The sequence below is a fragment of the Lycorma delicatula genome, chromosome 4 (genome assembly GCF_047948215.1).
Source record: "Lycorma delicatula isolate Av1 chromosome 4, ASM4794821v1, whole genome shotgun sequence".
Classification (NCBI taxonomy): Eukaryota; Metazoa; Arthropoda; class Insecta; order Hemiptera; family Fulgoridae; genus Lycorma; species Lycorma delicatula.
Genome location: NC_134458.1, coordinates 58370122 through 58397676, shown reverse-complemented (window position 1 = coordinate 58397676; position 27555 = coordinate 58370122). Strand labels below are relative to the sequence as shown.

The window sequence follows — 27555 nt, the reverse complement described above, 5'->3', positions numbered from 1 at the left end:
TTTGTTTTATTCCTTTACCAAATGTTGGAGCAATCCAAGTTCATCTTTTTCGCCCTTAGAAACTTCTCTACAACTTGAGCTATCATTGCCCAAGACGCGGATTCTTGGAGCACTATCCTGGCAATGTTATCAGGCTTCACAAGTCCCAGTCTGTCCACCAGCGCCTCTAGCCCTGTCTCTCACCGAACACGCTCAAACAACGTGTACTCGGCATTGTCATATGCAGCACAGCTCTGCCAATCTCATGCAGGTAGACTCCGTAGTACCCGTGTCCAGACAGGGACTGCGTCACAAAATACCCGAATTCCTCTTGCTGACGCTCCATCTGCGGTTGGATCACTCGGATGAGTCTGGCGGTCCATCTCTTTCTCGTTTACTGCTCCGAGGAGGTCTATCAGTTGAGAAATGTACGAGTCCGTTCTTCCTCAGCAACAGTTTTTCTTTCTTCTCTGCCTCCGCCGTTGGTAGATCGCTTACGGCTCATGCGCTAAAAGCGCAATAGGAATCACCCCAGTTACCACTAAGACCACGAGTTTCAATACCCTCTCGTATGCAGAAGCTATTCGTAGCGCACCTCTCCGTTGTATTTCGTTCAGCCGCTTCCGATGAACCTCTCTTTTCAAGGTGCCTCCCTATAATTCGGCCCCATATAGCAATATAGAATTAACTGTAGTCATGAGTAATTTCAGCCTGCTAGATCTCGGTCCCCCAACGTTCAACACGAGTCGGCTCAAGGCACTTACAGCGTTGGCAGCTTTGTCGGCAGCCCGTCGTATCTGGTCTCTGAAAATAAGTTTCCTATCAATCATGATTTCGTGGTATTTCATTGCTGGTTTTGTGTTCATCGTCACCTCACCCACTTGCATATGCAGAATGGTCTCTATCCTTCTCTTGGTGAATACCACAGTCTCCGTTCCGGTGAAAAAAAAGGTCAGCCCGTGTTCGGTCATCCAGGCATTCACACGATGCGTCACTTGGCCTAGCTTTGGTTGCGAAAGTTCGACTTCACGTTCAGTGGTAAGCACGGAAACGTTATCTACGTATGCAACCAAAAGCGTCTCATTCGTAGTCTCCAGCCTTAGCAGTCCGTAATAGGCAATATTCCACAGATCGGGTCCGAGAATGAAACCTTGTGCTGCTCCTGTTCTGACCATGATCTCATGTGTTCCAGTCGTCGTCTCGTAGACCAAGGCACGGTCCCTTAGGTAAATATCTATTATCCTGACGAGGTACACGGAACTTTCGTTCAAGAGCCCCGAGCATATTACATTATCTCTCGGTATTAGACGTATTTCTTACGTCTACCAGGTGGAACATGCGGCGCGAAAAGTGGTTGTGTCTTCCGCGAGCCTCGGTCACCTCACGGACCGTATTCACTGTGGAGCGGTCTGTCATACTGTGTCGGCGGTAGACATCCTGCCCTTTCTATACCTTTACCTTCCGGATCAGCACAAGCACTGTTTTCTCGATGGCTGTCATTTCCGAGGTGATCTTATTTTTGAATTTCTTCTCATCAAGTTTTTTAGATTCCATCTTCATTTTTGTACAAGGCAACTAGGGAGTCCTTTCTCGCCACGGTCAACCCCGAAGAGAATATATTGGTGGTCGCTGCCCGTGTGGCTTTCCAGTACAGTTAAAAACAAAACCGGGTTAAACTTTTTTTATCTAAATGAAGGTTATTTTTTTTTAATTTTGGTTTCTTTAATCTTTTTTACCATTTTTATTTTTTAACCTTTGTAATTTAATCTTTTTTAGGTTTACTAACAAAAAAACAAAACTTCATCCAGAAATAATATTATAGCAATTACACTTCACCATCTGTTAGCTACTTGTCACAAAATCGATAATGAATAAAAATTTAAACAAAATGTAACTCTTACCTTTGTTTAATTGATGATCGGCGGTTAACATTGCCAACTTATGAAACAGAAATTCCTACCTTAAAAGTTTCTTATGGAATAAAATTTTAACGTTAAAAAATGACTGATTTAATTATTTTTAAATTCAAGACTATAAGTTTAATTAAAAGTAGTATTTGAACAATTTTAATAATTATTTTTTTTTAATTTTTAATTAACGTAATCAAACTGTGGTGACCAATTTGATTTAAATAGTCAGAATTTAATTTTTTTATAACGTTTGTTTGTCGATCAAAGGCCTTTAAAACAATATCTCACGTGATTATATGTCCCTCTTAAAATCTTTGAGTCGCCTCCACCACACCCTGAAGGCCGAATACTCTAAATTGGGGCTTACTTCCCCAATGAGAGAGTTAGTCTCTCTTATCGGAAAAGATTTCCAAAGAGATAATCGGGTTACCTCAAATAAATAAAAAATTAAAGGGAGCATACAACCTTAGCTACCTGAAAATACACATTGTTGGTCGCCATTTTGGATTGACCGATCAGAATCTAGTTTTAATTGTATAATTTTTCTCATCTCATCGAACTCTTTAAAAGGATATACCAGATGATCATTGGTCCCATTTTAAATTTTTGAGTTGCCCCCAACTTCTTGCCGCCCAAAAAAAAAGGGTGAATATACGTTCATTGAAGTAGCTCCTCGGTACAAGGAAGAATGCCGCAAACCGCATCCAGTTATCCCGATAATAAAAAAAGTTAGAGGGGGGTATAAATTACTTTTCAGCCACTCTGTATGTATATATTTGTTAAAATAATTTCAAATGATTGTAATTAAATCTATTATTCAAAAAATAATTCTACATTCTAAAGTGATCTTCAACGATAACTTAAACATTTTTTTTTACATTTTGTGGTTATTCTGACTGAATTATTTAACTTTTTTTTATTTTCTAACGCTATTCTGAATCATAAGAAAGAGTGATTACAAATGAAATATATAATTTCGATAGCTTATAAAAACTTAAACTGTTGTATGTGAATACAGTAAATGATCGTTTTACAAGGACTTTTTAAAAGTTTATTTAGGTATATCTACTCTACTGGTAATGTCACCGATCGCTGTCGGGTGTTACCAGTCTGGGAAGATGGCCGCTACTGCAGTAGAGAAAGCTTTTTGTGTGCTCGAATTAGCCAAAACAAACTAGGTTACTATAGTGCAGCGACGTTTCAGAACAAAATATGCTAAATCACCACCAACAAGAAAATCAGTTTGCTACTGGAATAAACAGTTTCAAAACACAGGGTGTCTATGTAAAAATAAAACTGCTAGAAGACCTGTTTCAGAAGAGCAAATCAATCGTGTTCGTGATGTGTAATAACGTAGCCCAGGCAAATCGACTAGATCAGCAAGTTTGAAATTTCAAATTCCTCAACCGACTGTGTGGAAAATTCTGCGGAAACGTTTGAAAATGACGCCTTACAAATTTCAGTTAGTACAAAGTTTAAATGTCGACGATAAAGTCTTACGTAAACATTTTTGTGTGGAGTTGCAGGAATGTGATGAAAATGACGATGGCTTTTTTCATCGCCTAATTTTCTGTGATGAATGTACATTTCACATCAATGGAAAAGAGACATAATGTAAGAATATGGGGGACAGAAAACCCTAGAGAAAGTTTACAACACATACGCGGTTCCTCCAAAGTGAACGTGTTTTGTGCTGTATTTCGTGAAAGGGTGTACGGGCGGTTCTTTTTTACGAATTGGCAGTAACCGGAGTAACTTATCTGGACAGTTAAGTGAACGGCTAATGTCTGAACCCGAGGAAGATAGTGACAACTTCGTTTTTGTACAAGATGGAGCACCGCCTCACTGGCACTTACAGGTCAGAAATTATCTGAATGAACTCCTTCCCAGACGATGAATTGGCCGTGAAAGTGAGGAAAACATGGTGTTTATGCACTGGCCACCACATAGTCCAGATTTACCGTTTTGCGACTACTCTTTATGGGGTTATGTAAAAGACAAATTTTTTGTACCGCCCCTTCCTGTTGATATCGACGACTTAAAATACTGATATAAACATCGACTGATATAAACAACGCATTGCAAATGCTGTTGCTATCGTTGACCGGCATATGATTGCACGTATTTTGGACGAATTCGACTACCGTGTTGATATCTGTCGTGTTACAAATGGTACACACATTGAACATTTATAAATAAAAACTTAAAGTATGCTTCTATGTAATCATGTAAGTAATCTTTTCAACTCTTAAAAAATAAATTTTCAGTAAGGTATCGGAAGCGTATATATAATTTGTAATCACTCTGTATTATTACAGAATCAGATAGTTTACAGATTTAAAATCCTATTTTACTTAAACTTGTTTGAGTTTTAAGTAGTTCTGGTTTTTCGGATCGGAAAACCGTTTACGTCCACCAATTAGGTTTCATCGAATCGTTGCATATGTCGAGTCATTCACGCAATTACGATTAATCGGTTGACGTATATTTCATAAAAATTGGTGAAACGTTTCTGGAGTCATACGGACGTAAATAAACGAATCGTGAGGACATATTTACCTCCTCCCCGGTTTAGGGAGTAGAAATAAATTATCCTAAAAACAAATTCCACTCTCAAAGCGAAAACTACATCGAGAAGAAAACCCTAAAATTAAGTTTTTATTTACGTTATCAAATTTTATAGAACTAATTTTTTCCAATATAAACCGCGAAGTATCTAAGTAATTAGGAAAGAAATATCTGAAATTATTTTCGAGCGTTTAAGGTTTCTATTTTTTACATAGACTTCGTTTTTATCTTTTTAGAATATTTTTCTGTCTGTCTTTTTTTTATCTATAACTTAAAAAATCACATATTCGATTTAAATCTATCATCGGAATATTCGATTATCAGAAGAAACATAGCGTTTTGTCAATAACAGAATTACAGGGGTGCGGCCCCGGCTTGTTAATCTTTTCTCGCTTATTTTGTATCGTTGATCGAACATCATCGAGAACAAAAAATAATTTTAAACGGCTTTATCGAAAACAATTTTTGAAATTTTTTGCCGAGGCAAAACCCTTTTTGGATAAAAATAAGTTTTCCATAACTTTCTCTCTTCATTTCGCAAAACCATAAATTTTAACTTCTTTATTTTTAAACGCCTTTTATCTGTTGTAATCGCATCGTATCTTTACCGATGAGTTAAAAGCTTAATAACTCGCTTTTCAATGACATTAACATCGAAGTGGTTTGTTTTATTTTCTGATGGCCCAAAGTCCGGGCGATATACTCCCGTATAAACACAATCGATCGGCTCTTTTGAGCAGGTGTCAATAATAACGGCTGTACGCTACATATTTTTCCGCTTTCCTTACAGTACTTTTTCCTCCCAATGCTTAGTATGACAATTAGTATTTTTTTAAAGTTTTTTGTGGGTTTCACACAGTTCTAAAATCTTATTAGGTTAAAAAGGAATCAAATGGGGTACTTTGCTTTAACTATTTTATTTCTGAATTCGTAGATAAATCTCAGCAATAAAAAAAAACGGATTGGGTAAAAGATGACCAGAATTTAAAATATGATAAGACAACCACATAACATTACTATTATTTTTTTCCTGAAGTACCGCAACGCTCTCTTTGTCAACGTTTTATGTTTCCTTGTAAACGTTGCGTTATAAAAATTGTAATGTAATTCTCCCATACGCCAATCCATGACAAATTTATCGAAGATGTTTTTCATGATTCTTTGTAATTACAGGTATAATCTACCTATCGACCAGGTTCTAGATTACGTATTATAATTACGTCATCGGTATAGAAGTTTTTTTTATTAAAAATAACCTTTTCATTAGTTAGAAAAGAATTCGTGAACTTTTATTTTTAAATAAATTTTATAAAAAAGATGTACAGATTTCGTAATAAGACAGCAGGTTTTATTGGAAGCGGTATTTCAGAAACGGTGCAAGTACGAATAATGTTATTAAACGTAAACGCGTACCTATGCAGAATATTAATTTTCTATACCGTATTTGTATTATATATACCAATTTTATATATGTTCGTAACATCTACTTTTTCTTCATTGACTCCTGATAGACCGCTTAGCGTTTCGACATGACTCGCGCATATTTATCTTCATTCGTAGTTTTTATTCTAACTTTTACCTTAAATTATAACAGAAATCGACATACTCAGGGTATATTTATATTTAAATCTTTACGTTACAAAATTTTTTCATCCTGTATTTGAGTTTCATAAAAAAAGAAAGTTTCGCGTTAATGTACATTTGTTTTTTTTATTTTACTTTATGGTCGTTTGTGTGTTTGTCCGTGCATCGTAAAAGAATCCATTCCAATGAAACTTGTAGGATGTACTGTGTGTCAAAATGAATATAGGGGTTTTAAAATTATGTAACATTTATTAAGATTTACCTACCGTGATAAATTATACATGAAATGAAAGAGTAACTCAAACAGTTTTTCCTATCAGTATTCAATATGAACACCATTCGTTACACGGCACACATCCAGCCGATACCAGAGTTCATTCCATACTTTATTCAGCAAGTCTGGAGTAATTGATGAGACAGCTGCTTCAAACCTGTGTCTCAAATAGGGTAGGTCGGCCGGTAACGGTGGCACATACACTTGATCCTTTATAAACCTCCAAAGCAAAAAAATCTCACGGGGTGAGATCGGGCGAACGTGGAGGCCACAGCAAAAAATCCCTGTCATATGGTCCCCGGTGACCGATCCAGCGGTTGGTGAGAATTTAATTCAACTGATCGCGTACAGCGTTATGCCAGTGAGAAGGCGCACCATATTGATGCCAAATAGAGCTCTGCGATTCGTATTGCAGTTGAGAAAAGTGCCGTAGTTGTAGCGTATCAAGATAGTTCATTCCAGTTACACTTGCTTCCGCGAAAAATAACGGCCCGTAAACTTGTCGTCGGGATACGACACAAAAAACATTCAGTTTTGGGGTGTCTCGTTCACACTACAATATTTCGTTAGGATTTTCTGATCCCAGATACGCACTTTATGAGTGTTTACTTTTCCTGTAACATGAAATGTTGATTCGTCACTGAATACGACGCGATAAATAAAGTCTTCGTAGTCACGGTGCATCGTTTCGTTTGCGAAGCTAGCACGCAAACGTAATCTGTAGGTTTTAGAGCTTGTAACAGCTATGAATGATATGGACGCAGTTGTAAGCGTTTCCTTAAAACCCTCCACACAGACGTCACTGGAATCGCTAATTCGCGGCTAGCCTTCCTAGTGGATTTCCTAGGACTACGCACAAAAGGCTCTTACACGCTCAACACTGGCTCCGGACACACTCGGTTGACCCGTACTCTTCTCTTAACAAATACAGCCAGCGGTTTTAAATTGTTTATAACAATTACGAATGTTATTGTTACTAGAGGGATAGCAATGGAACTTCAAACGGAACGCACGTTGAACGGTAATTACAGATTCACACTTTGCAAACTGTAGAACACAGAAAGCTTTCTGTTGGAGGGGGGGTCGCATCTATGTTACAAGCGCTTCCAAGCGGGAGGTGCGGGAAACAGTTTATGAACTTGCGCAGAGGTAAGTCTGTTTGAATTGGCATTTCGTTTCATGTATAATTAATCAATGTACGTGAAACTTGAGTAATATTACTTAGCTTTAAAACCCGGATATTCATTTTGAAACATTCTGTATTTAACTTAGATTTAAATTACTGTCGACTCCCTATTAACTTAAAACAATGTAACTGAGGTCTGCCCTCATTTTTCAGTATTTTCTCCCTCGAGAGACGCTTTAAAAAAAAGGCATAAAAAATATTAAAATGAATCGTAATTTTTCCTTTTAGTCGCTCACTTTTCCGGGATCAGGATTACTGTATAGAAAACTATGATAATAAAAAAGAAGGCCTGTTGCAACAGGTCAAACATTTTGACCTGAAATCGGCTTTTTTGACGATTTTATGTTCTCCGACTCAAAAAATGGTAATTAAAAAACTGGGTCTCGATTCTGCATGCGCGCGTGTATATTTGTTTGTTTTTTTAAAAATATCTCTGTAAGGGGTGAACTCGTGAAATTTCGTACGGTAATTCATCTATATACATCGATGCTACTAATATTTTTATGGAAATCGGTGATAGAGAAGTAATTCGGGTTAAGGCCTTGAACTATTATTATGAGATATCTACGATTTTGTAAAAGATTTCCTGAAATTCCTTTGATTTTAAAGAATATTAGTAACTTAATAAAGTAAAAAGAATTATAAAAACTTCCTCCCTCTTCAGCTTAGATCAAAATATTTATTGCCAAAATAGAGTAAATGTAATCGAAATATTCCAGGTTTTAAATTTTTCGATATTTTTTTTTTAACTGGAGTGATAACCTGTGAAGAGTGAAAACCTTTTAACCGTGAATACGAGAGTTTTTATTTTATATTTATGACATTAATTTATTTTAAAAATCGTTGTGAAGCGTATTTTTATTTTATTTATAAAGGAGATCAGAAAGTAAATAAATAAGAAAATAATTAAGGCCCACGGTTAATTTTAAAATTTATAAACTGTAGAGGAATTAAATTTTAATTGTATTCAAATTCCAGGAAAATTCATCGAATACACCGACAAATTACTTTAATTTTGAACGTGAACTACGACTCCAGCGGAAATATTTTTTGTGGTTTATTTATCGAGGTTATTCTCTTTGAATTTCAAGGCACAAAAATGGAAGAAAATAGATTTTTGAAACGACTTTTCCAGAGTACACATATGAAATACGAAATTAGGGCTTCTGTTACTTATCGTTGAAAATAATAATTTAATAAAGCCTTTATATGTTCTTTAGTAAAACATATCGTTGGAAATAACTTAAAAGAATAATATTTTTAAAGTATCCTCAGAAAAAATTATTTTAAATTTCGGACAAGAACAAGAAATAAATCAAATAAAAAATCAGCTTTTGAACCAGGAGAAATAAAAAAAGCATTCGGACGGCTTTTTAAATGGTATAAATCATATTTTTATTGCGAATAAAGTACGTAGGAAGAGTCGCTTCAAATTAAATTACTGTCGGACACAATAATTTTCGTACCGATAATGAACGTAAAATTTCCGAGCAGCATATAAAAATTTCACGATGCCGGATAGAAACATTAGAGCTTCATTTTACGATCGATTAGTTTTGAAAAAAATGAAAGACAAAAGAAAATTTATTAAATAAATTATGATAAAACAGCTCATTTCCATGCGAAAACGAACAGACAGACTTCACGCATTATCAACCCTTCAGTTTCACATTGAAATTAATATAAAACAATATCGTGTATTGAATGGTGCTAAACAGATGCCGAGTGTGTAATTGACGCAGATCATCCACATACATATTTATACGTAATATGAATGCAAAAGAATACAAGGAGATGTATTCATGAAACACCTATTTAAGAATTGGCACACGATGACACATTCACGTGCGTCCGCACGTACAAATACATACACATATATTACAGGTAGAATGGTAAACCGGTTTTGTTATTATTTCCGGAACTACGTACAATCCTATACAAAATAAAACGTTGTTAAACTATGTTTTCTTATTTTACCGGTAGATGGTACTCGGTTATCTATTTTGACAAAATTTTATTCTCGTTTCTTAATTTTAAAATCGGCGTACTCTTTTTCTGTGTACGTCTTAGCTAAAAAAAAACAAGTGTAAACTGTGGTAAGATTTGAGGGCAGAAATTAAACCTTAATTATATCCGGGAGTTATTTAAAATGACATATACGTAATGAATGAATGAATAATAATAATATATATTTATTTATTTTCGATTATAAATTAATATGAAATTTTTAGAGGCTGATTTATATATATATATATTTTTTAAATAATTGTTTATTAATAAAATATAACATAAACAAAGCAATTAATCCATTAAAAATGCTAAAATTAAGGAACATAATGCAGTATAATAAAAATAATGTTCGCGTATTCGCAACGGTAATATTTCGAGGTTTCTTAGTATGTTCTCTAATTTTTTGAAAGTAGAAATGTTTATATATATATATATATATATATATATATATATATATATATATATATATATATATACATAAATGGAGTTTTTATTGAATTTATGAACAAAGAAAAAAATAATTCTTTAATAAATATTTTATTGATGAGGGGTGGTTTTAATAAATTTGAAATTAAATTTGCTAATATACACAGTTAATAATTTTTTAATCGATTTCGAAAAAACAACTTAATTCTGAAAGAAATCATCTTTAAAAGAAAGTTTAATTTTATTTATACGTCTGTAGACACTAGTCATCATAAATAAAATAATTTTGTTTACCGTTTGTTCCCTTAAGATTTTATTTCTAGTAGAAAATTATTTTAATTTATGAAAACTATTTAACGTAGTATTATGGTAAATTATAATTTTTGGGAGGGAGTACGATTTTAAAATGATTACATACGAAAAATACTGGCCGTTAATTAAGCAGGGTAACGTAAGTATTTACATTTTGTGTAGGTTTCTGATAATTTATGTACGGAATTAGTGAATCGATGTTGATTTTTTCTTAAATCTTTTCGCAGCATTGTCGATCGATCTAGGCGGCAGCGTTATAAAGAATAAATAATTAGATTTTTTTTACAAATAAATACCTTTTAATAATGATAATAAAGAGCCAAATATATTTTCCAAGCCCCCTTTATATACGGGGTGGTTGTGTCCCTCCCATCAGGGGCTGGTACCCCACCCCGAGACCGACCTTACTCCCCTCAACGCTGGCGATATCGACTCGCCCGAGCCTGTTCCGAAGGCCTATTCTAGCAGCGAGCCACCAAGCGGAGACTCAATTTTCTATACATACGGCTTTTCTCTCTCTCCTAGCGTACGAGTTTTAGGCTTAGTTCATTGACTTTAAAAATGACTTCTTATATAATTAAAATTTCGTTAAATACGTTATTTAAGTGAAGTGTGGTGTTATATAGTTCTGTATATTTTTTTCTATAATAAAATAAAAATTGTATCTCGTATTTATCTGATGTATAAAAAATAGTAACGGTCGACGTGGAGCGTGTTTCTTTTCGTTTTAGTAGTGTTAATATTTTAATGCAAATCATCTGTGATGAGTTGTGTGAATTTAAAAAAAATTATTTCTCGAATAAGAGTAAGGAACACCGTATTTTTGTGTTTAAATAATGAAGTGCATTTTAAATATAATGTGTTTTTTTTTAGTGCGAATGATGTGGTCGTTTGTGACGTAAAATAATTATAATATTAAATAATATCGATTTTTTTTTACGTTCAGAGTCGGTTAAATATTTTACGGTTTTGTAAAATTTACTGTTTTGGAAGTGGCTTTCATTGTAACTACGAAAGCTAATTTTCGTAAACACCATTTGCATCAGTACTATTATTATTGTTTAGCGAATTTCAAACCCGAATATTAATTTATATATTTTACTAAAGCGGTTACTATTTAAGTTTTATAACATAAAATATTAAGAAACAGTTGAAATATTTGAAAACGTGTTACATTTTTATTATTTCGATAAATGGTTTATTATAGTTTCCTTATCGAATTTATTAACTTTTAATCGTGTAAAAATCATTGTTTCCTTTATTATTTGACTATTAATAATTTATAACTCGGTAACGTCTAGTTTTAATGATAAAAATTTTTTACGCCTTATTATTAAACTTTTTTTTTCGTTGATATTTGTTTGGAAACTTATTCGTGTTTTAAGTCTAAACAAGCAACATCCTAAATTCGTTTTATTATGATTAATGAGAAAATACACACAATCACCAATACAGTTCACTACCTATACATTTGTTTGTTTGTGAGTATGTGTGCGCGCGTGTGTAATTATATATATATAAATACATAATTATTTGAAATTATCGTAACTTAAATTAAATTTTATAGATGTAATTAAGGTTAAATTTATTTATTATTGTGTAACATTAATCGGTAGGTTATAGTTGTTTAATGTCCACTATAATTAGTACATACATAGGTCTGTTGCTTCTAAATAAGCAGAATTTTTCTAGTAATATCTAAATATTTCACATTTCAGACATTTCTGTGTATGGTAATTACAAATTTTTCATTTGAATCCAGATTAGGAAAATCATTTATGAACTGTTAAAAAATTGTTCGTTTAGGAAAGAGTTTCCTTATACATTTACTAAACGTATAATGTGTATTAAGACGAGTACGTATTATCTGAATCCTGATTATTGCAAACCCCATAGGGTTTGCAATAATGAGGATTCTATAATAGATTTATTGATATGTTTGTAGAAAGCAAAACTTGAATTATGTTGGAGAGTGTGAATATGTTCACATATATATATAATAAACATATAAGTACAGTTACATAAACTCATAGATATATATTTATAATATATTCTTTTGTGAATAAAAGTTATTTACTCTGCTAAATTATCTTAGAAACCAGCAACAACCGCAGGGCGATTGTTAGTTATGTTTTAAATATTTAATACCGTATGCGGTAGTATAAAATGCAGTCCCCGTATGAATAATCCAATTTTTAATATTATTTGATATTTTAAATATCGTTCAATGTAATAATTAACCGTCATTTAAAGATTAATAATGAAAAAATTTAGTCGATTCGCTTTACGTTTGTACCACATTTTAAACGTAGCCATTTTGAATTCAGAAAAAAACTACTGTATAATATAATAAAATTAAATAAACTATGTTATTTTGCGTATATATCACTTTTTCTTGTTTTAAACACCAGTTGTATTATATTGTGAAAATATTTTTTTTGTAATTAACATATGATAATTTACATTTTCTATTTATTTTTCTTTATTTTATTCTTGCTGTTAGATGCAATATTATATTATTTCTTTCTTTAGTGTTACTGCCGGAATCAACGTTTTGTAATAAAAACATTATGGGATTAAATAAAATTAATTAAAATTTACATTATAATTTGTAAATAAATACATAATAAAATTTCGTTTTTTACTTATTTTTTAAAAATTGATTTAACATTAACATAAATTTGTATTTTAGATCGTATTACATAAAGAACATAAAAAAGTACGTATTTTTCTATACTTTTTAGTATTATAAATATATAATATTCATTAATATTAATATTATATAATAGGTTATAGACTATAAATATATAGCCTATTAGTAAACTAATACAAAGAATATTTCTCAGCTTATGCAGATATTTTTGTTGCTTTGGCCCAGTATTATTTCATTTTAAGAGAATAAAAAAAGAGACAACTATAAAGCAAAAATAAATACTATGAATTTTTTAGTAAATAGGGCAAATTTTGTTGTATTGGAAAATTCAAACCGTATTTTTGTATTGCAAAACTTCGTTTACGGTCACTTGAAGTTAAGTGATACGTCGATCTGAATTTAAAAATCATTAATATTATTCTTTTATTGATCCTACTAGATTAAATTTCATTCAAAAAATAAACAAACTTTTATGGTTGAAAATATTTTACCCGCTTGAAAATTGTTTTAGAGAAGCAAAGTAGATAAAAATCGTTTATATTCCAAATAATCTTACCAATTTTCAATGTATATGTATTTGTTCTTTTTTTTATAAAAAAATACCTGACGTTTTCCCATTATTTGTTTTATCAAGTACCCTATTATTTTAAATATCATAAAATAAGGAGTTTTTAAAATATATTTTTTATTAATAATATACACAAATATTAAAGCTATTTTTTTTTACATTTTATAAAATATGGAAAATAAACCGGTAACTCTTATAACATATAATAAATATAATCCGAAATACAAAATAACCACTGCATTGTCGAATAGTTTAATAAAAAACAGAGAGATTTCATTAAATAATTTTTTATTAATTTAAATATAACAACGAAAAACCAACTGTATAAAAAAAAAACATTTTTAGGTTGTATTGTAATTAATATTTTCAACTTTCTTCCTTTTTTTGTAGTGTAACCGGTAATTTTCGATCGGGTTAGAAGAATCGTGAGTTAGTGATGGAGTCGAAAAAAACACTTTATTGTCATTAAGTGCGTTTTGAAATAAATTTAACCGGACATGTACGAAAAATTCATTATGTTATAACTGTAAGAAAAAAGCGATTAAAAATGAATAAAAATATTAATATAAATAGGATTTGATTATTTTTGTTTTTCGTTTATATTTTTTATTTATTTTTTTCCTTTTTTAATATTCGTGGGGGTAAATCAGTGTAATGGGGATGTGTGTTACACGGTGAACAGTGTTTACAGCTGTTAAAGCAGAGTGCTGTTGTAGCATTGCTACTGCAGCCCATGGAGGTCCATACCGGAATGCCTTCCCAAGCACAGATGGCATATGCCCAACGAACTACTGCTTTACACAGGTGAGTAAATCAAATATTTTTAAAAACATTTTAATTAGTTTATAAATTAGGTAATAGACGTTTTAGCATTCTTTTTTTTTATTTCACTGATCTTTAAAGATTATTTTTAATGATAACATAATTAAGTTCAAGTTAAAAATTCATATAATCAATAAGAAAATTTAGGCCTTATTTGTAAGTGATCTGCACATGTTTACAATTAAGAACGTACCTATCTGACTAGATTTTTTATACTTTAAATCCGTTGCAAAATCTGCGAGATTGTATCTTGATATCGCGTTTTTGTATAGAGGGAGCTCATGTGTTTTATTTTGTTCTTCATATTTTAATTGATGTATTTAGCAATTTTATTTATTTTATGATTGTTTTTCAAATTAGGCCGAACAAAAATAAAATGAATAGTCGAATCGTACGTAGTCGTTTTTAATTATATATTTTTTATGGACGTATAAATAACGATAACAATAAAGTTCTATCTTCGAGTTTAACTTTTAATAAGTTTCGAGCGATTTTATTTTTTATTTTATTATTAAACGGAAAAATAATCCTATCAGTTAATGCATTTGAAAATTAGTTTACCTTAACTTTTATGTAACGTTTAAAGTTTAAATTAAAAAAAGTAATTTGAAAAAAGGTTCTATTATATTTATTGTCGATTTACATTAAATTAAAAAAATATATATAAGCGCTTAATTAAATTTATTCGCAGAAAATTATGTTTGAATTTTTAAATTTTTTTTATTAATTTTTATTTTTAAAAATAGGTCTACTTAACGACAGCAGAATATATTATGTTAATTGCCATAATGCTATCTTTAAAGATGAGAAAGACCTACGTATTTGTATGTTTGCGCATTTAATTGTTTAACAATCCGAAAAAAATTGTTTACTTACAAAAAAAATGTATAAAACCTTAATAAAAAATCATAATTTTAAAAGTTGATAAGAAAAGAGAAAACCAATACTAGGGATGCCTAGCTACCAGTAACTTAATTCTTTCTTAGAATCCTCCCTTATATTGGTTTTTTTTAGGGTAATATTTCTAGCACATTTATTCGGTTAAGATTTCCTTCAAGTTTTATGAGATCTGCCTCAGTGTTACTCGTTTGAAATTTTTATTTTATTGCACCGATACCAAACGATTAAATTTAATAAACCGTGAGAATTTAAATTTGTAAATGAAGAAAATATGTACTGGAAAATACATCTTTTACTGTTATTTATCTAAACCGTTTTGTATAAGATATAAGTTTGAATTTGTTTTTGGGTTTGTTGTGTAAACTTCATTCATTAAAATAATGTATTTTAAAATCCACACATCTACCCTCTTTATTCGATTTAAATTGCCGTTACAATTTTTTTTTTACTGTTGTTTAATAAATACGGGTCGATAATATATTTAAGAAAAATTATTCAATAAAATTTGTTTGTAAATAATGTTTGATAAAACAAACGAATACCAAATTATTCATTTATAATCGATTACTTCAGCTATGTATGTTCTGAGGAAGCTTTTCTAGGATAATTAATTTTTTTTTTTGTTAATAATAAATTAGATTAAATCCTTAGAATTTATGAAACGTATTAATAATATTTTTTTACTTTAAAATAAATGTTGTATATCGATAGATTTTTTATTCATTATTTCATTTAAGAGATGTTGTTAAACGAGAAAACACGTTTGTCAGATACTCTCCAGATGCATTTTTGCACGGAATAGAAATTACCCCGACCCGAACTTGTTGATGATTATCGCATTGTTTTAGGTACTTTGTTTCATCGCATTGTTTCATTCTGAATTACTTTTAAAGAATCGATTATTTGGATTATTTTTTATGTGTATGTTTGTGAGCAAGGTGGTATATTTAGTAAAACATTTTATTGTATACATACCTATTAAAATTTAAAACGTTCGTAGACGTGAAGGGGTTTTTGCGAAAAAGAATACTATGACTATTGCTAATGTTTGTCTACTAATTAATATAAAAAATAAATTATACAGATAGAATTACATTATCGCTTTACTTTCATTATGTTCTATTTTTAAAAAAAGAAGCAAAATAATAAACCTCAAAATTGTGCAAAGAACTCTGTAAATGCAATTTGATTAAACTTAATGACCGAGTTATTCCATTATCTTCCAAAATTGAATTAAACGTGAAATTAAATTTATATACGTATAGATTATCAAATAATCTTAAATACAAATACATTTCCATCTTTTGAGATCTTTGCAAAATTTGGTCACGTTTTACTATATTCTTCTGATAATAAAAAATTAGATTCACGTAATTTTGTAATCATGTTTTTTTCAAAAATTTTAATACTAGATTTAATCGACTTATATATAAAATGTTCATATTAATAAGTTATTAAATTAAGTAATTTTCTATATTTTCTACGCGGTCTATTAAAATTGAATATTTAGTGATCTAACTCGGTAAATACCAATGGTTTTCTAGAACTTGGTTGTAGTAAAGCCATATTTAATGGTCATGCTGCATCAACATTACTTTATTTGTATATTAGATGCAGCATGTAGGTGTACTTTGTTTTTCTTTTAACTGTATAGAAAAAGTAAATAAAATTTCGTTATGAAGTACTTCTTAATTAATTAACAAGTAGAGTTAATAGGATTCAATTTTTCTTTTTTAAGAGCAGAAAATTGAATAAAGAAATAATTTTTTTAAAGTTTGTAGGTACGTAATAAGTATATTGAAAAAAGGTATTAATAAAGCAGACCTCTGTATGGATATAGAATCTTTATTTAGGGGTTTATTAATATTTTGCATTATAAAACCAGACGTTGCAGATACAAATATTTGTATAATTTTAGTTTTTTTTTTAATGGACGCGATTATATCTCGATATATTACACTTAGGTACAATAATAATTATTTTTAAAAGAGATTTTTGCTTTATGTCAAGAAATAACGCAAAAATCGAGGTATACAATTTTTTCCTTTAACTGTATAGAAAAAGTAAATAAAATTTTGCGTATAATTTAAATGTTGGTTCTACTTCGTGGAGTACTTCTTAATTAACAAGTAGATTTAATAGGATTCAACTTTTTCTTGTTGATGAGCAAAAGATTTAATGAATTATTGATTTTGTAAAGTTATAAAAACCTTGTTGCCGTACACAACACACTGAAAAAATGTATTCAGACACGCTTACAAACTCTTATCTAAGTAAATAAATTTACGACGTGACATAAAAAGAATATTAACCCTTCTGTTACTCGTTCCTAACCGGATAACTCTCGACGGAGATCACATTAACAAACATACAAGAATCTGTTACGTACATACAAATTTCTCGCATTACGCGTAGGCTAAATAAAAATTATTTTATCTTTATATGTGGTCTCATATGACACACCCATGTAGCAGTCATCACATCGCAGGAACTCGCTGCTGAACGTACATGCATAAACTGAAAATTTATAAAATGTTAGTGCGTAACACACGCGAATGTATAGTTCATGTTTGTGTGTACGTGTTCATATGAGTTTTTAAAATGTATGTACAGCGTATCTGTTTATTTAATAATAAAATTTACTGACTGGAAGTAATAAAAACCATTAGTATTAGTCACTTCTGAATAGATTATAAATATGCAGGAATATTATCTTTGCGACGTGGCACCGTGTTTCCTTATAATAATGAAAACTTATTTTTAAAGTTTGCCGAAATAATCGCGCTTTCAAAGGTTTTCATCAGGCCGCTAGAACAAGACTTAAATAAAAAAAACTTATTATTAATTAAATTATTATTAACCCGTTAATATAATGCTGCTAACTTACACGATTAAGTTATACAAAAGGTTTTCTGTTACTTTATTATTGCTATTATTTAATTTTTAAACATGTAGATTCAAAAAAATAATTTTGTTTTTGAAGTTATTCAATGATAATACAACCAAACCTTGGAAGTAATTTGGCTTACTTCTCTAAAAATATAGTTCGACAGTTGTAGCGATAGCTAACTATTGTCTTTGTACCTAACAAAATTACATTTTTTTTTTAATTTGTGTATAGCACATCGTGCATTAACGGTCACAGTTTAATGTAGAACCGGTAATTAGAACAAAATTTTGAAATGAAAATAACAGATTTTAATCTGTAAGTACATTGTTTAATTAAAATGGAATATATTAAAACAAAAAAGATCAACAGTTAAACTAATAATATTTTGAAACATTGTTGAAAGAAGAGTAATAACTAATATTAAATAGATTTTATATTGTAATAAACGTACTTACTACTTTAATTTATATATTCCTACGGTTGGTAACAATATTTAAAAAAATTGAAACTAAATTTACGATCCAAAGAATTATTTGTCTAAAAAACATTTTCATTATTTCTCTGATTCTGTCGGTTTTTTTTACAGATACATTTAAATATGTGACCGAAAATAGATTTAACTTATAATTTCTCGGTGTTTGTTTGTGTGTGTGTGTGTGTGTGTGTGTAAAACTGATTAAAATTTAAAATATATATGTATAAAAGCTCTAATTTATTATAGATTTGTGTTACTAGTAATCTTAATATTAGTTTAAAGCTGGTAAATTATGCTCAGTTAAGTTAATTTCTGATACAGTATTCGTTTTTTTTATATTTACTGAAATTTTATTTTATAAAATTTTTCCTTAATTAAAATTTTAAAAATAATTATACACCGGTGAAAATTGTCATATTTTTGGTTTTTATCTTTTGTCTTTTCTTTATATTTTGTTATGATATCTTTTGTCTTAATAATTTGTTAAAATAATGGTATAATGATGACATTTTAGTATTGCCATGGTGGTTAAACTTATGAAAATGAGTAAAATGTGGAAATTATAAGTATTAAAAAATACATTATATCGTAAGTTATTTAATTAATTGAAGGAATGCATTTTGAAAATGATCTGTAGATTTAACTACCGAAAATAAAAAAATGTTTTTTAGTTCTTTATTTCAGTTTTACATATGTATAATTGTGTGAGTGAGAGAGAGAGAGAGAGAGAGAGAGAGTGTATCTGTTATTTTTGTTAGAACAATTCTTAGCTTTAAATATTTTAGCCATAATAAATAAATGTGCCATTCTTGATAAATAGTTTAGTCCATTTAAGTTTTTTACATTTTTTTGGAAACTGGCTAGATCAGTACTTTTTTTTTTAATTAGGTAGTTGTGTATTTTGTAAATTATCAAGCTTATAAATTATTTAATGTTTTTTTTTTTTTTTTTTTTTTTACAAAAAAGAAACAAAAAACTATCTTTACCCACAGCTAGGAAGTTTTATTATTTAATTAGAAATTAACGAAGAAAAAAAGAGTGATTGATTAAGTGGATGATTGGAAGGGTGCTCCTTGTTCTAGCGGTCAAGAGTGCACGCGCGTGCATTACATATATACATATGTAAAACTGCGGCAGTGATAAAAGATCACAAATTAAAAAAAATATTTAGTGCTTTTATTAACATTTGCAAAAACGAGATACCGTTTTGTAATTTAAGGGAACCGCTAATGTTACAGATTTGTCCGTATAATGAAAAACCGCATAATAAGATAATATCATACTGTAAACTATAATTTACAAAGCGAAATTTTATTTTTTAACTTCTGTAATGTAATATTAAGTGTAAGAGATGTTTTTATTTACATTCCGGATGCCGGATTCTTTTTTGTATATCTAAGAAGTAGGTTTCCAGCACCTGATTGATCTGAAGCATCGATTTGGTTTAACTTTCATTCCGTTTGAAAGTTTAAAAATTGACAAAAGTTTTATAGTTTTTCCTGAAGTAGAAAAAAATAGTCGATTATAGATAAAGACTTTCCGTCAAAGCTGAGAAACGACACGAGATCCAGGAAGTAAAATCTAAAATTCAATTTTAGAAATACCGTATGTTCATAAATGCTTATATGACGAGATCTTTATTACGTACTACTACAGTTTAATAATTTTAATAGAATGAAAACAGAAAACTCTACATCTTATCCGGTAATTTATTTAATACAGAGAATTTAGATTCAACTTACGATCATCGTCTGCTTACAGTTTAGGCACACACTAAATCAAATTTTCGGCACTTCTTAACCTATCCGATCGTAATGGCGTTTGCTCTTTTGTACGGAGTTTCTTAAATTAGAATTTGATGGATTAATTAAAACAGTATTTACATGTATAACTTTTCATTTTAATCTAGTAATTAGATGTAGATGTATGTACTGTACGGTATTCAAAACAAAGAAAGAGTATCATGAACAAAATTCACAGCAAATGAAATTCAGGAGTAAATAACCTAAGACGGACTCGCTCTTACATCGGGCAAACCGGCAGGCTCTTTGACACACGCTGCAATAGACGAGTAAATGAAATCGGTGCGGAACAGTTTTGTTGTACACCTCCCGACAACAAACCGACAATCGGGATGCTGAAAGTAGAAATATTATACAAAACAAATTGATCTGAGGTATGCCCTGGTTATATTCTAATTCGATTTATAAAATAAATGTTAATAGGTAGTCAGTTGTACCGGGCATATGTATAGCGTTTATTATGTTTAAAACAAACCTAAGATGACACAAATCATAGCTAAAAGAGATTCAAAGATAAATCGCATACAGTGTTAAGATTAAATCCTCTATTTAATTTACCCAGAACTCCCTACGTAAAACCATCCCTATCATCGCCCTTTATGAATTTTATTTACATAACTTAAAGAAGACCTCGTGTTCTGAGGACATCTAGAAACGATAGAATGAAACTGCAGTCGATACGTAAATTGAATATTCTGCTGTTGGAAAGCCATAACAAAAAAATATTATAGTTTGAATAAGATTTTTTACTTTTTTACTGGCCACAGTAATTTTGATTACTGTTTATTTTTTATTCATAGATGCTGCATAGTTCATAGATAAATGGATATATTAAAATTAATAAGTTTATTTTTGTTTGGTTTATAAGATTACTCTGTACATCTATAATAATCATGTTTAGTTATGTAACCTATATTATTTTTATATTACGACAAATTAAACAGTAAGTAAATCGTTACGAAATTGACCAACTGGTTTTTTTTATTTATATATCAAAACAAAATCAACATTATTTTTGTAGTCACTTTGTTGTAACTAACCGTCCATTTATAAATCCATTCATTAAAATATTTGAACTTTCAATCTATTATTTCGTAACTCCACTTTATTATTATTATTATTTGTAAAATAATCGGAACAGTTTTAAAATTATATACAAGTAATATTTCAAAGAGTACTTGTATATTTGTTTTCGGCTGTTAAATAACAATAAAATTAGGCCCACATATTGATTGCCTTCTTGAAAATTAACTTATTTCGCGGCTACAGTCCGTAAATGTTTTTAAATTTATTATTTTAATTTTAATTTTTCTTTATTAATAAACCGATGATTTTCTTATAGGCTTAAAGTATGATTGGATATAAATAATTATAGTTTTTTTTATGATACTGAATTTATGATTTCGTGTTTCTAAAAATACTTTGGTCAAATTATTTTAATTTTAAATTTAGGATTACTGTAATGTATTACTTTATAAATGTGGGCCTAACTTTTTTGTAACATAGGACTATTACTATGTTACCATAATTTTTATTTAACTTGGCATGGTACTCATAGTATCTCTAATAAAATGTAGTGAAAATTAAAAGAAAAAGAAAATTGAAAATTTTATATTGGAAATTTCGTATTTTCAATTCGGAATATGTTTTATATTACAATTTGTTTACAGGAGTACTTTCTGAAGTCTTACTTTTTATTGTAAACGAATTATTTTATAAGAAATGTGTAATTATTATGAAACCAAACCAAAAAAAAAAAAAAAAAAAAAAAATAGCCCTAAAATCTACCTTAGTTACATTACTCCCTCATTTTCTCAGTCGAGGTTCCTAAAATTCTCTTTAATTATTCTTCGTTTGTTTTTCTAACCAAATACATATTACAGATTATATATATATATATTTTTTCTCACATCCCTATGAAGCACTTATGTATAAATACACGTAACACCTCCTAGTGTCACGTTCACGTACTAGAGTAACCTGTTGAACGGTTGAAATAACTTTATTGATTTTCCCGAAGGCCGGAGGTTTAGTTTTAAAAGAAATCTTTTATTATATTCTAACACTTTCCTTTACCTCGATAGTTATACTAAACGTATTTTCGTTTTAATGTTTAATATATATTTGTCTTACTTTTATCTCCGTAATTTACGAAATACGAAAATAATTCTTATAGGAATTTTATATTGAGACGTTAATATCTCGAACATTATCAGTTGGATTTTATGAGAGTAGGGATAATGTAATTTTATTATTTTTACTTAGAAGTTTACCATTTTTCTTAAATGAAGATTTTATTATAAATTAATAACAAAACAGTTTTTTTAATGAAAAATCTAGTTTTTCCTTTTTTCATTATTTAATCAGATTTGTATAAACGCCTATTTTTTTTAATTCTTGATTTTTAGAAATAAATTTAAATATATTAAATAGATATTTTCGTTAAAAAAAAGATATTTTAATGTCATCAATTTTGTAATATTCGGAATCTAAACCTCGGGTTCTTGATAAGCGGTGATAAATTAAAAAAAAATTATGTATTTCTTTAACTGGAAAGTAATATTTTTTGTTGATTAAGCATAAATCTAAAGTCGAAATGCTGCATAGTTATCGCATTCTATTAGACATTTATAGTATTTCCTAGAACTCATCATCGAAAGGGTCTAGGCTTTGGGAAATCATTTTTGTTTTCCTATAAAACAAGGACGTCTGGAGTTACTTAGTCGAAGTTCTTTTCGACCCGTTCACCGATCGTCGATCTGTTTAGAAACCGTTTTATCGTAGGAACCGGTAATCCTCAATTATTTTTTCGGAGAAGACAGAGCCTGCATAGTTGGTGTGATCGCAACGATTTACAAAGTAAAAAGAGTACGCTTAGGGAAAGGATATCCTCGATTCTATTGAATCGCCGAAACGGTTAATTATCATTTAAGCTATCTTTGTATACTATACCGATCCGAGCCGGGTTTGAACTGTAAAAAGTTTTCCTCAGAAGATTTCTGAGCGACGATTTCTTAGCGACGCGATGTAAGGTTTCTTATACTTAACGATCCCTTAGTAACCGGCCGTAACCTAAATATTCACTTTTTTCTAACGTTTGATATTTTATTCGCAGTAGAGTTGTTCGTTTTTGAAAGAGATAATAAAAAAAAATTTTTAACTTTTATTTCAGTAAGAAGTATAAATATATCAATAGTTTTCTGAAACGAGATAAAATACACTACGGCTGAAGATTTTTATGCAAATTTGAACACGACAAACAAACAAGAAGAATCTTTTGTGAGTAAACGATATAGAAATTTAATTTTTTCTTAAAAAAAATTAATGGAAAAAAGTAAATAAGTGATGATTTGAGGCGTTCACTCACAGCGAAGACTTGATTCACTCTAGGTTAAATTTTTTAACCTAAATTTAAAAAGGCGGGTGTTTTATGTTCGGATCGGATAAAAAATATTTATTAATGTATTTATGATAAAGAACAATTACTGTAACCATTAAAATTTTAATCTACGATGAATAATATTTGTTGATGCGTCATATTTTATATGCTTATATTCAATAAATTATTACAAAATAACGCGACATAAAAAATAAAGTCTTCATTTATTAACATATTTAAAATAATCGAAATAAATTTAAATTATGAATAATATAATACATAATTATACTGTATTATATTGTATTTAACAATCGATATACACGAGATAAATCAAATAAAAGGTATTTCTGAATATATGATTGAGGATAAAGTAAAACGCTATGCCTGACGTGTATCTTGTGTATTTATTGTAATATGACTCGACTTATGAGTAGGCTAATTTCCAGTGAACTGCTTGCTTGCAATTTTCTCTCTGTATATGTGTGTTTGTGTTTGCCCTGGTTATATATATTCTAATTTTATAAAATAAACAAAAAAAGACAATTTTTTGTATCGTTTGCAATCTGCCTATCTAGTAGTAATTTTTTTTATGAATATGTATACTTGAAGGACAGATTTGAATATAATTTTTTCCTAAAATCTGATTTGATATAACTTTATATTACTCATCACCGTTTAGAAAACTCAGTCTACGCGCGGAGCCGAAGTACTTCTGAATCGGCGACTGGTTTCTCGCTACGTACATCCTGTCACGGATGTACGTGACAGCAGCATTGTACTAATAGCAGCACCGACGCTGCTTCAGATACCGTGAATAAATTTATTGCGTTTCTGTGTGTTTTTACGCTTTCTAAACTTCGACGAGGACTATCTGAGTACACCAGTTCTCTAGTAAATAAATATTAAAAGTTCTTTTACGGTTATTTTACATTCAGAATATTTATTTACATATTACTAATAATTAAAAATTAACAAGACCGCTATTTCGAGAACATAAAATCACCGAATTAATAATTTGTTTATTAATTAACGGTACGGTATAAACATGTATTCAAATCAATATTGTTTCTATTGGTTTTTATGTTGTAAAGAGGTAAACGGAAATCACCACTTTTTTTTAATAAAACATTTTCTGCCTACGTTGATGAGCAGCAGATTAGAGAATAGATTATTTTAGTATACGTGGTGTATGTTTGGAAATAAATTTTACTTAAACTTGAAAAATAATACTCTATAATTCGGTTATAAAAGTTGATTTTATATATTTATGTGTATGTGTAATTTATTTTTTTTTCGTTTTTAACACATGTTACCGGTAATATTTTGTGGAATTCGGTTAATTTCAAGTTATGTACCGGATTAGTTCTACGTACAATTTCCACATATTTTCGAGGATTTGTTTACTTTTTATAGATCAATTGTTATCTACTTTCTTACGAAATTTTATTTGAATGATTAGAGCCGTATCGAAAACTCGACGGCGAATTTATCTTTACGATAAAATTACGATATAAGTATTTTATTTTGTAGAAAACTGGCAACGCTGCAGGATAAAATTAATCTGTAATAGACTAGGCTATCTTGTATAATTAATTATTATTTTCTAGATAATATTTCGTTTTCCCTTGTTTGTACAAGAAAAACAGTATATATAAACCACATTAGTATTTTTTTAAAAGTAGATTAATGGTATTTTAATTTTTCAAATGTTTAAATTTATTGCTAAAAATAAAAAGAGCCGTTTTTAATTTTTACAAATTCATAACTTTTTTTCTGTTAAGTTGTTGATTTTCTAGACTTTTTACATTAATTTTCTAAAAATTAAATTCTCTACAAGTTTTTATAATAAAATTTACGCATTTAACAAAGTTATTGTTCAAACAATAACTTCAAACCTAAAAAAACGGGTTTTACGTCCCTGAATTTTTCTATTTTACGTTTGATATTATGAAAACTACGGGAGATGCAGTTCTGAGATTCTATTTTTCGATTTATTCGATTTTTCAGGTCAACAAAAAATAAGAAACCATCAAGTTTACTCCTTATATAACGCCTTAAAAAAATTCAGTATGAACTTATTTCACTGGTGGAACTGAAATCTGGACAAAAATTTTCGCTAATAATAAAACGTTTTTGGACATACGTTTGTATGAACTTTTTCCTTATTTCTCGCTCTAGTATCAATTCCCAGATTATTTCCCTTTCCTCTTGAATCACTCTGTGTATCTATTACCCACAAATTCTGCGGAGGGACAGATGGTTTATAGGCCAGAAAACGAGGACAATGTTAGTAGATCTAGTAGAAGTTTCACAAATATTTTAATAATAATAACATTTTCTTAAAATGGTAATTTTGTAATGTAATTGTTTTTGAAAAGGTTTCGTATGGATTAGATAAAATTTAGTATGTCATGTAAAATAATAAATTTTTGCGGTCTATTTTTGGCATTCGCCGCTAACGTTTACTAGATAATTGAAAAAAAGAGTAAATATTTTCAGTTAAAATCGCTTCTAATAAATCGGATGAAATTAAATAATAAAAATGGTTGAAGGCATTTCATCCCTAGGTCTTACTAAAAACTATTTCGTTTTTGAAACTTAGAAAAAATTCAAAACCATTCAAAAATAATTGCTGTTACATTATATCCCTACTGTGCAAACTGTAGAATACCCAAGGGAGGGTTTTATCACGCGAAGCTCCTCTCCTTTATTTTGTTTTCAAGAAACATCGGTGGTTTTTTTATTTTCCATTCCTTCTGTGAAAATTATTTAATTCGATATAACTACTACAACCTGCATCTTCCTTCCGATCTTTATCTTCCTGTGTACCTTTAACCTTTTACACATCTCTATCGGCAAATTAAATAATCGTAGGTATTTTAATTCATAAATAAAGATAATTTGGCCTACCGATCTGTTTCGTCTTCTTAGAAGATTTTTCCATAAATTTCTCTCATTTCCTATTTGTTTTAGACCTTCTGATTTCGAACTTTACTGACCCACCTAATTTGCAACACCCTTCTGTAACGTCACATTTCAAAGGCTTCTGTTCTGTTCCGTTCCGTTCTGATTTTTCATATCCTCAAAAGGATATTCTGTAATAACTGAATAAAAAAACATATTTAGTTATTGAAATTAATCGTAAAAGAATTATTATTTTTTCTAATTATTCTTAGAAAAAAAAAAATAGTAGTTTTTTTTTATATAACGGTTCTTTTGTAAAGATTTCTTTACTCTGCCGCGGTATTTATAAGATTAATAGATTTTTATTAATATAAAGAATCTATCAAGATATTTGTATGTTAAGGCGATGGGTCTATTGAGTAAACGTAGGTCAGTCGTAAGCGGCAACATGGCACACGCCCCTACAAACCAGTAGGCTATCGGCCCCACCGGTTATTCAGCTATTCACCGTCGGTGATGTTACCAAAATTTATCCCCACGTTATACTTAGTAATATGAGAACTTATCTTACAAGGTATCGTGTTTGGTTTAAAAATAACTAGAAAACCGTACCCGAATTGCATTATTTTAAACGTTTGATTACATATAATGAAAATTTATTAACGCTAAAGAATTTCGATGTACATAGCAAAAATTACATTTTATGTTTTTAGAATTTAAGTCCCATTATTACTGGAATAATGTGTATCGAACTGCTTAATTGCAGTTGAATAATTTATTTATTTATTAAAGCTTGATTTCTAATCTCGGTTGTATGAAATTATATTTATATTTAAACTTGATGATTTATCTACAGCCAACATAACTCAGATATTTTCCCAATATTTTTGCGTTTAGTACAAAAGTGAAGCGA

At 29.7% G+C, this 27555-nt stretch overlaps 1 protein-coding gene across 2 annotated transcripts in view; it reads left to right on the top strand.

Moving 5' to 3' along the window:
• Nucleotides 1-10757: 10757 nt before the first annotated feature.
• The window catches only part of Smr (nuclear receptor corepressor smrter), a 336086-nt gene continuing 319288 nt past the window's right edge, over nucleotides 10758-27555 (top strand). For both annotated transcript variants that reach the window (XM_075363021.1, XM_075363020.1), the window contains exons 1-2: nucleotides 10758-11054; nucleotides 13861-14274. In XM_075363021.1, the coding sequence (XP_075219136.1) occupies nucleotides 14204-14274 (71 nt within the window). In that variant the 5' untranslated portion in view covers nucleotides 10758-11054; nucleotides 13861-14203. The remainder of the gene's footprint in view (nucleotides 11055-13860; nucleotides 14275-27555) is intronic.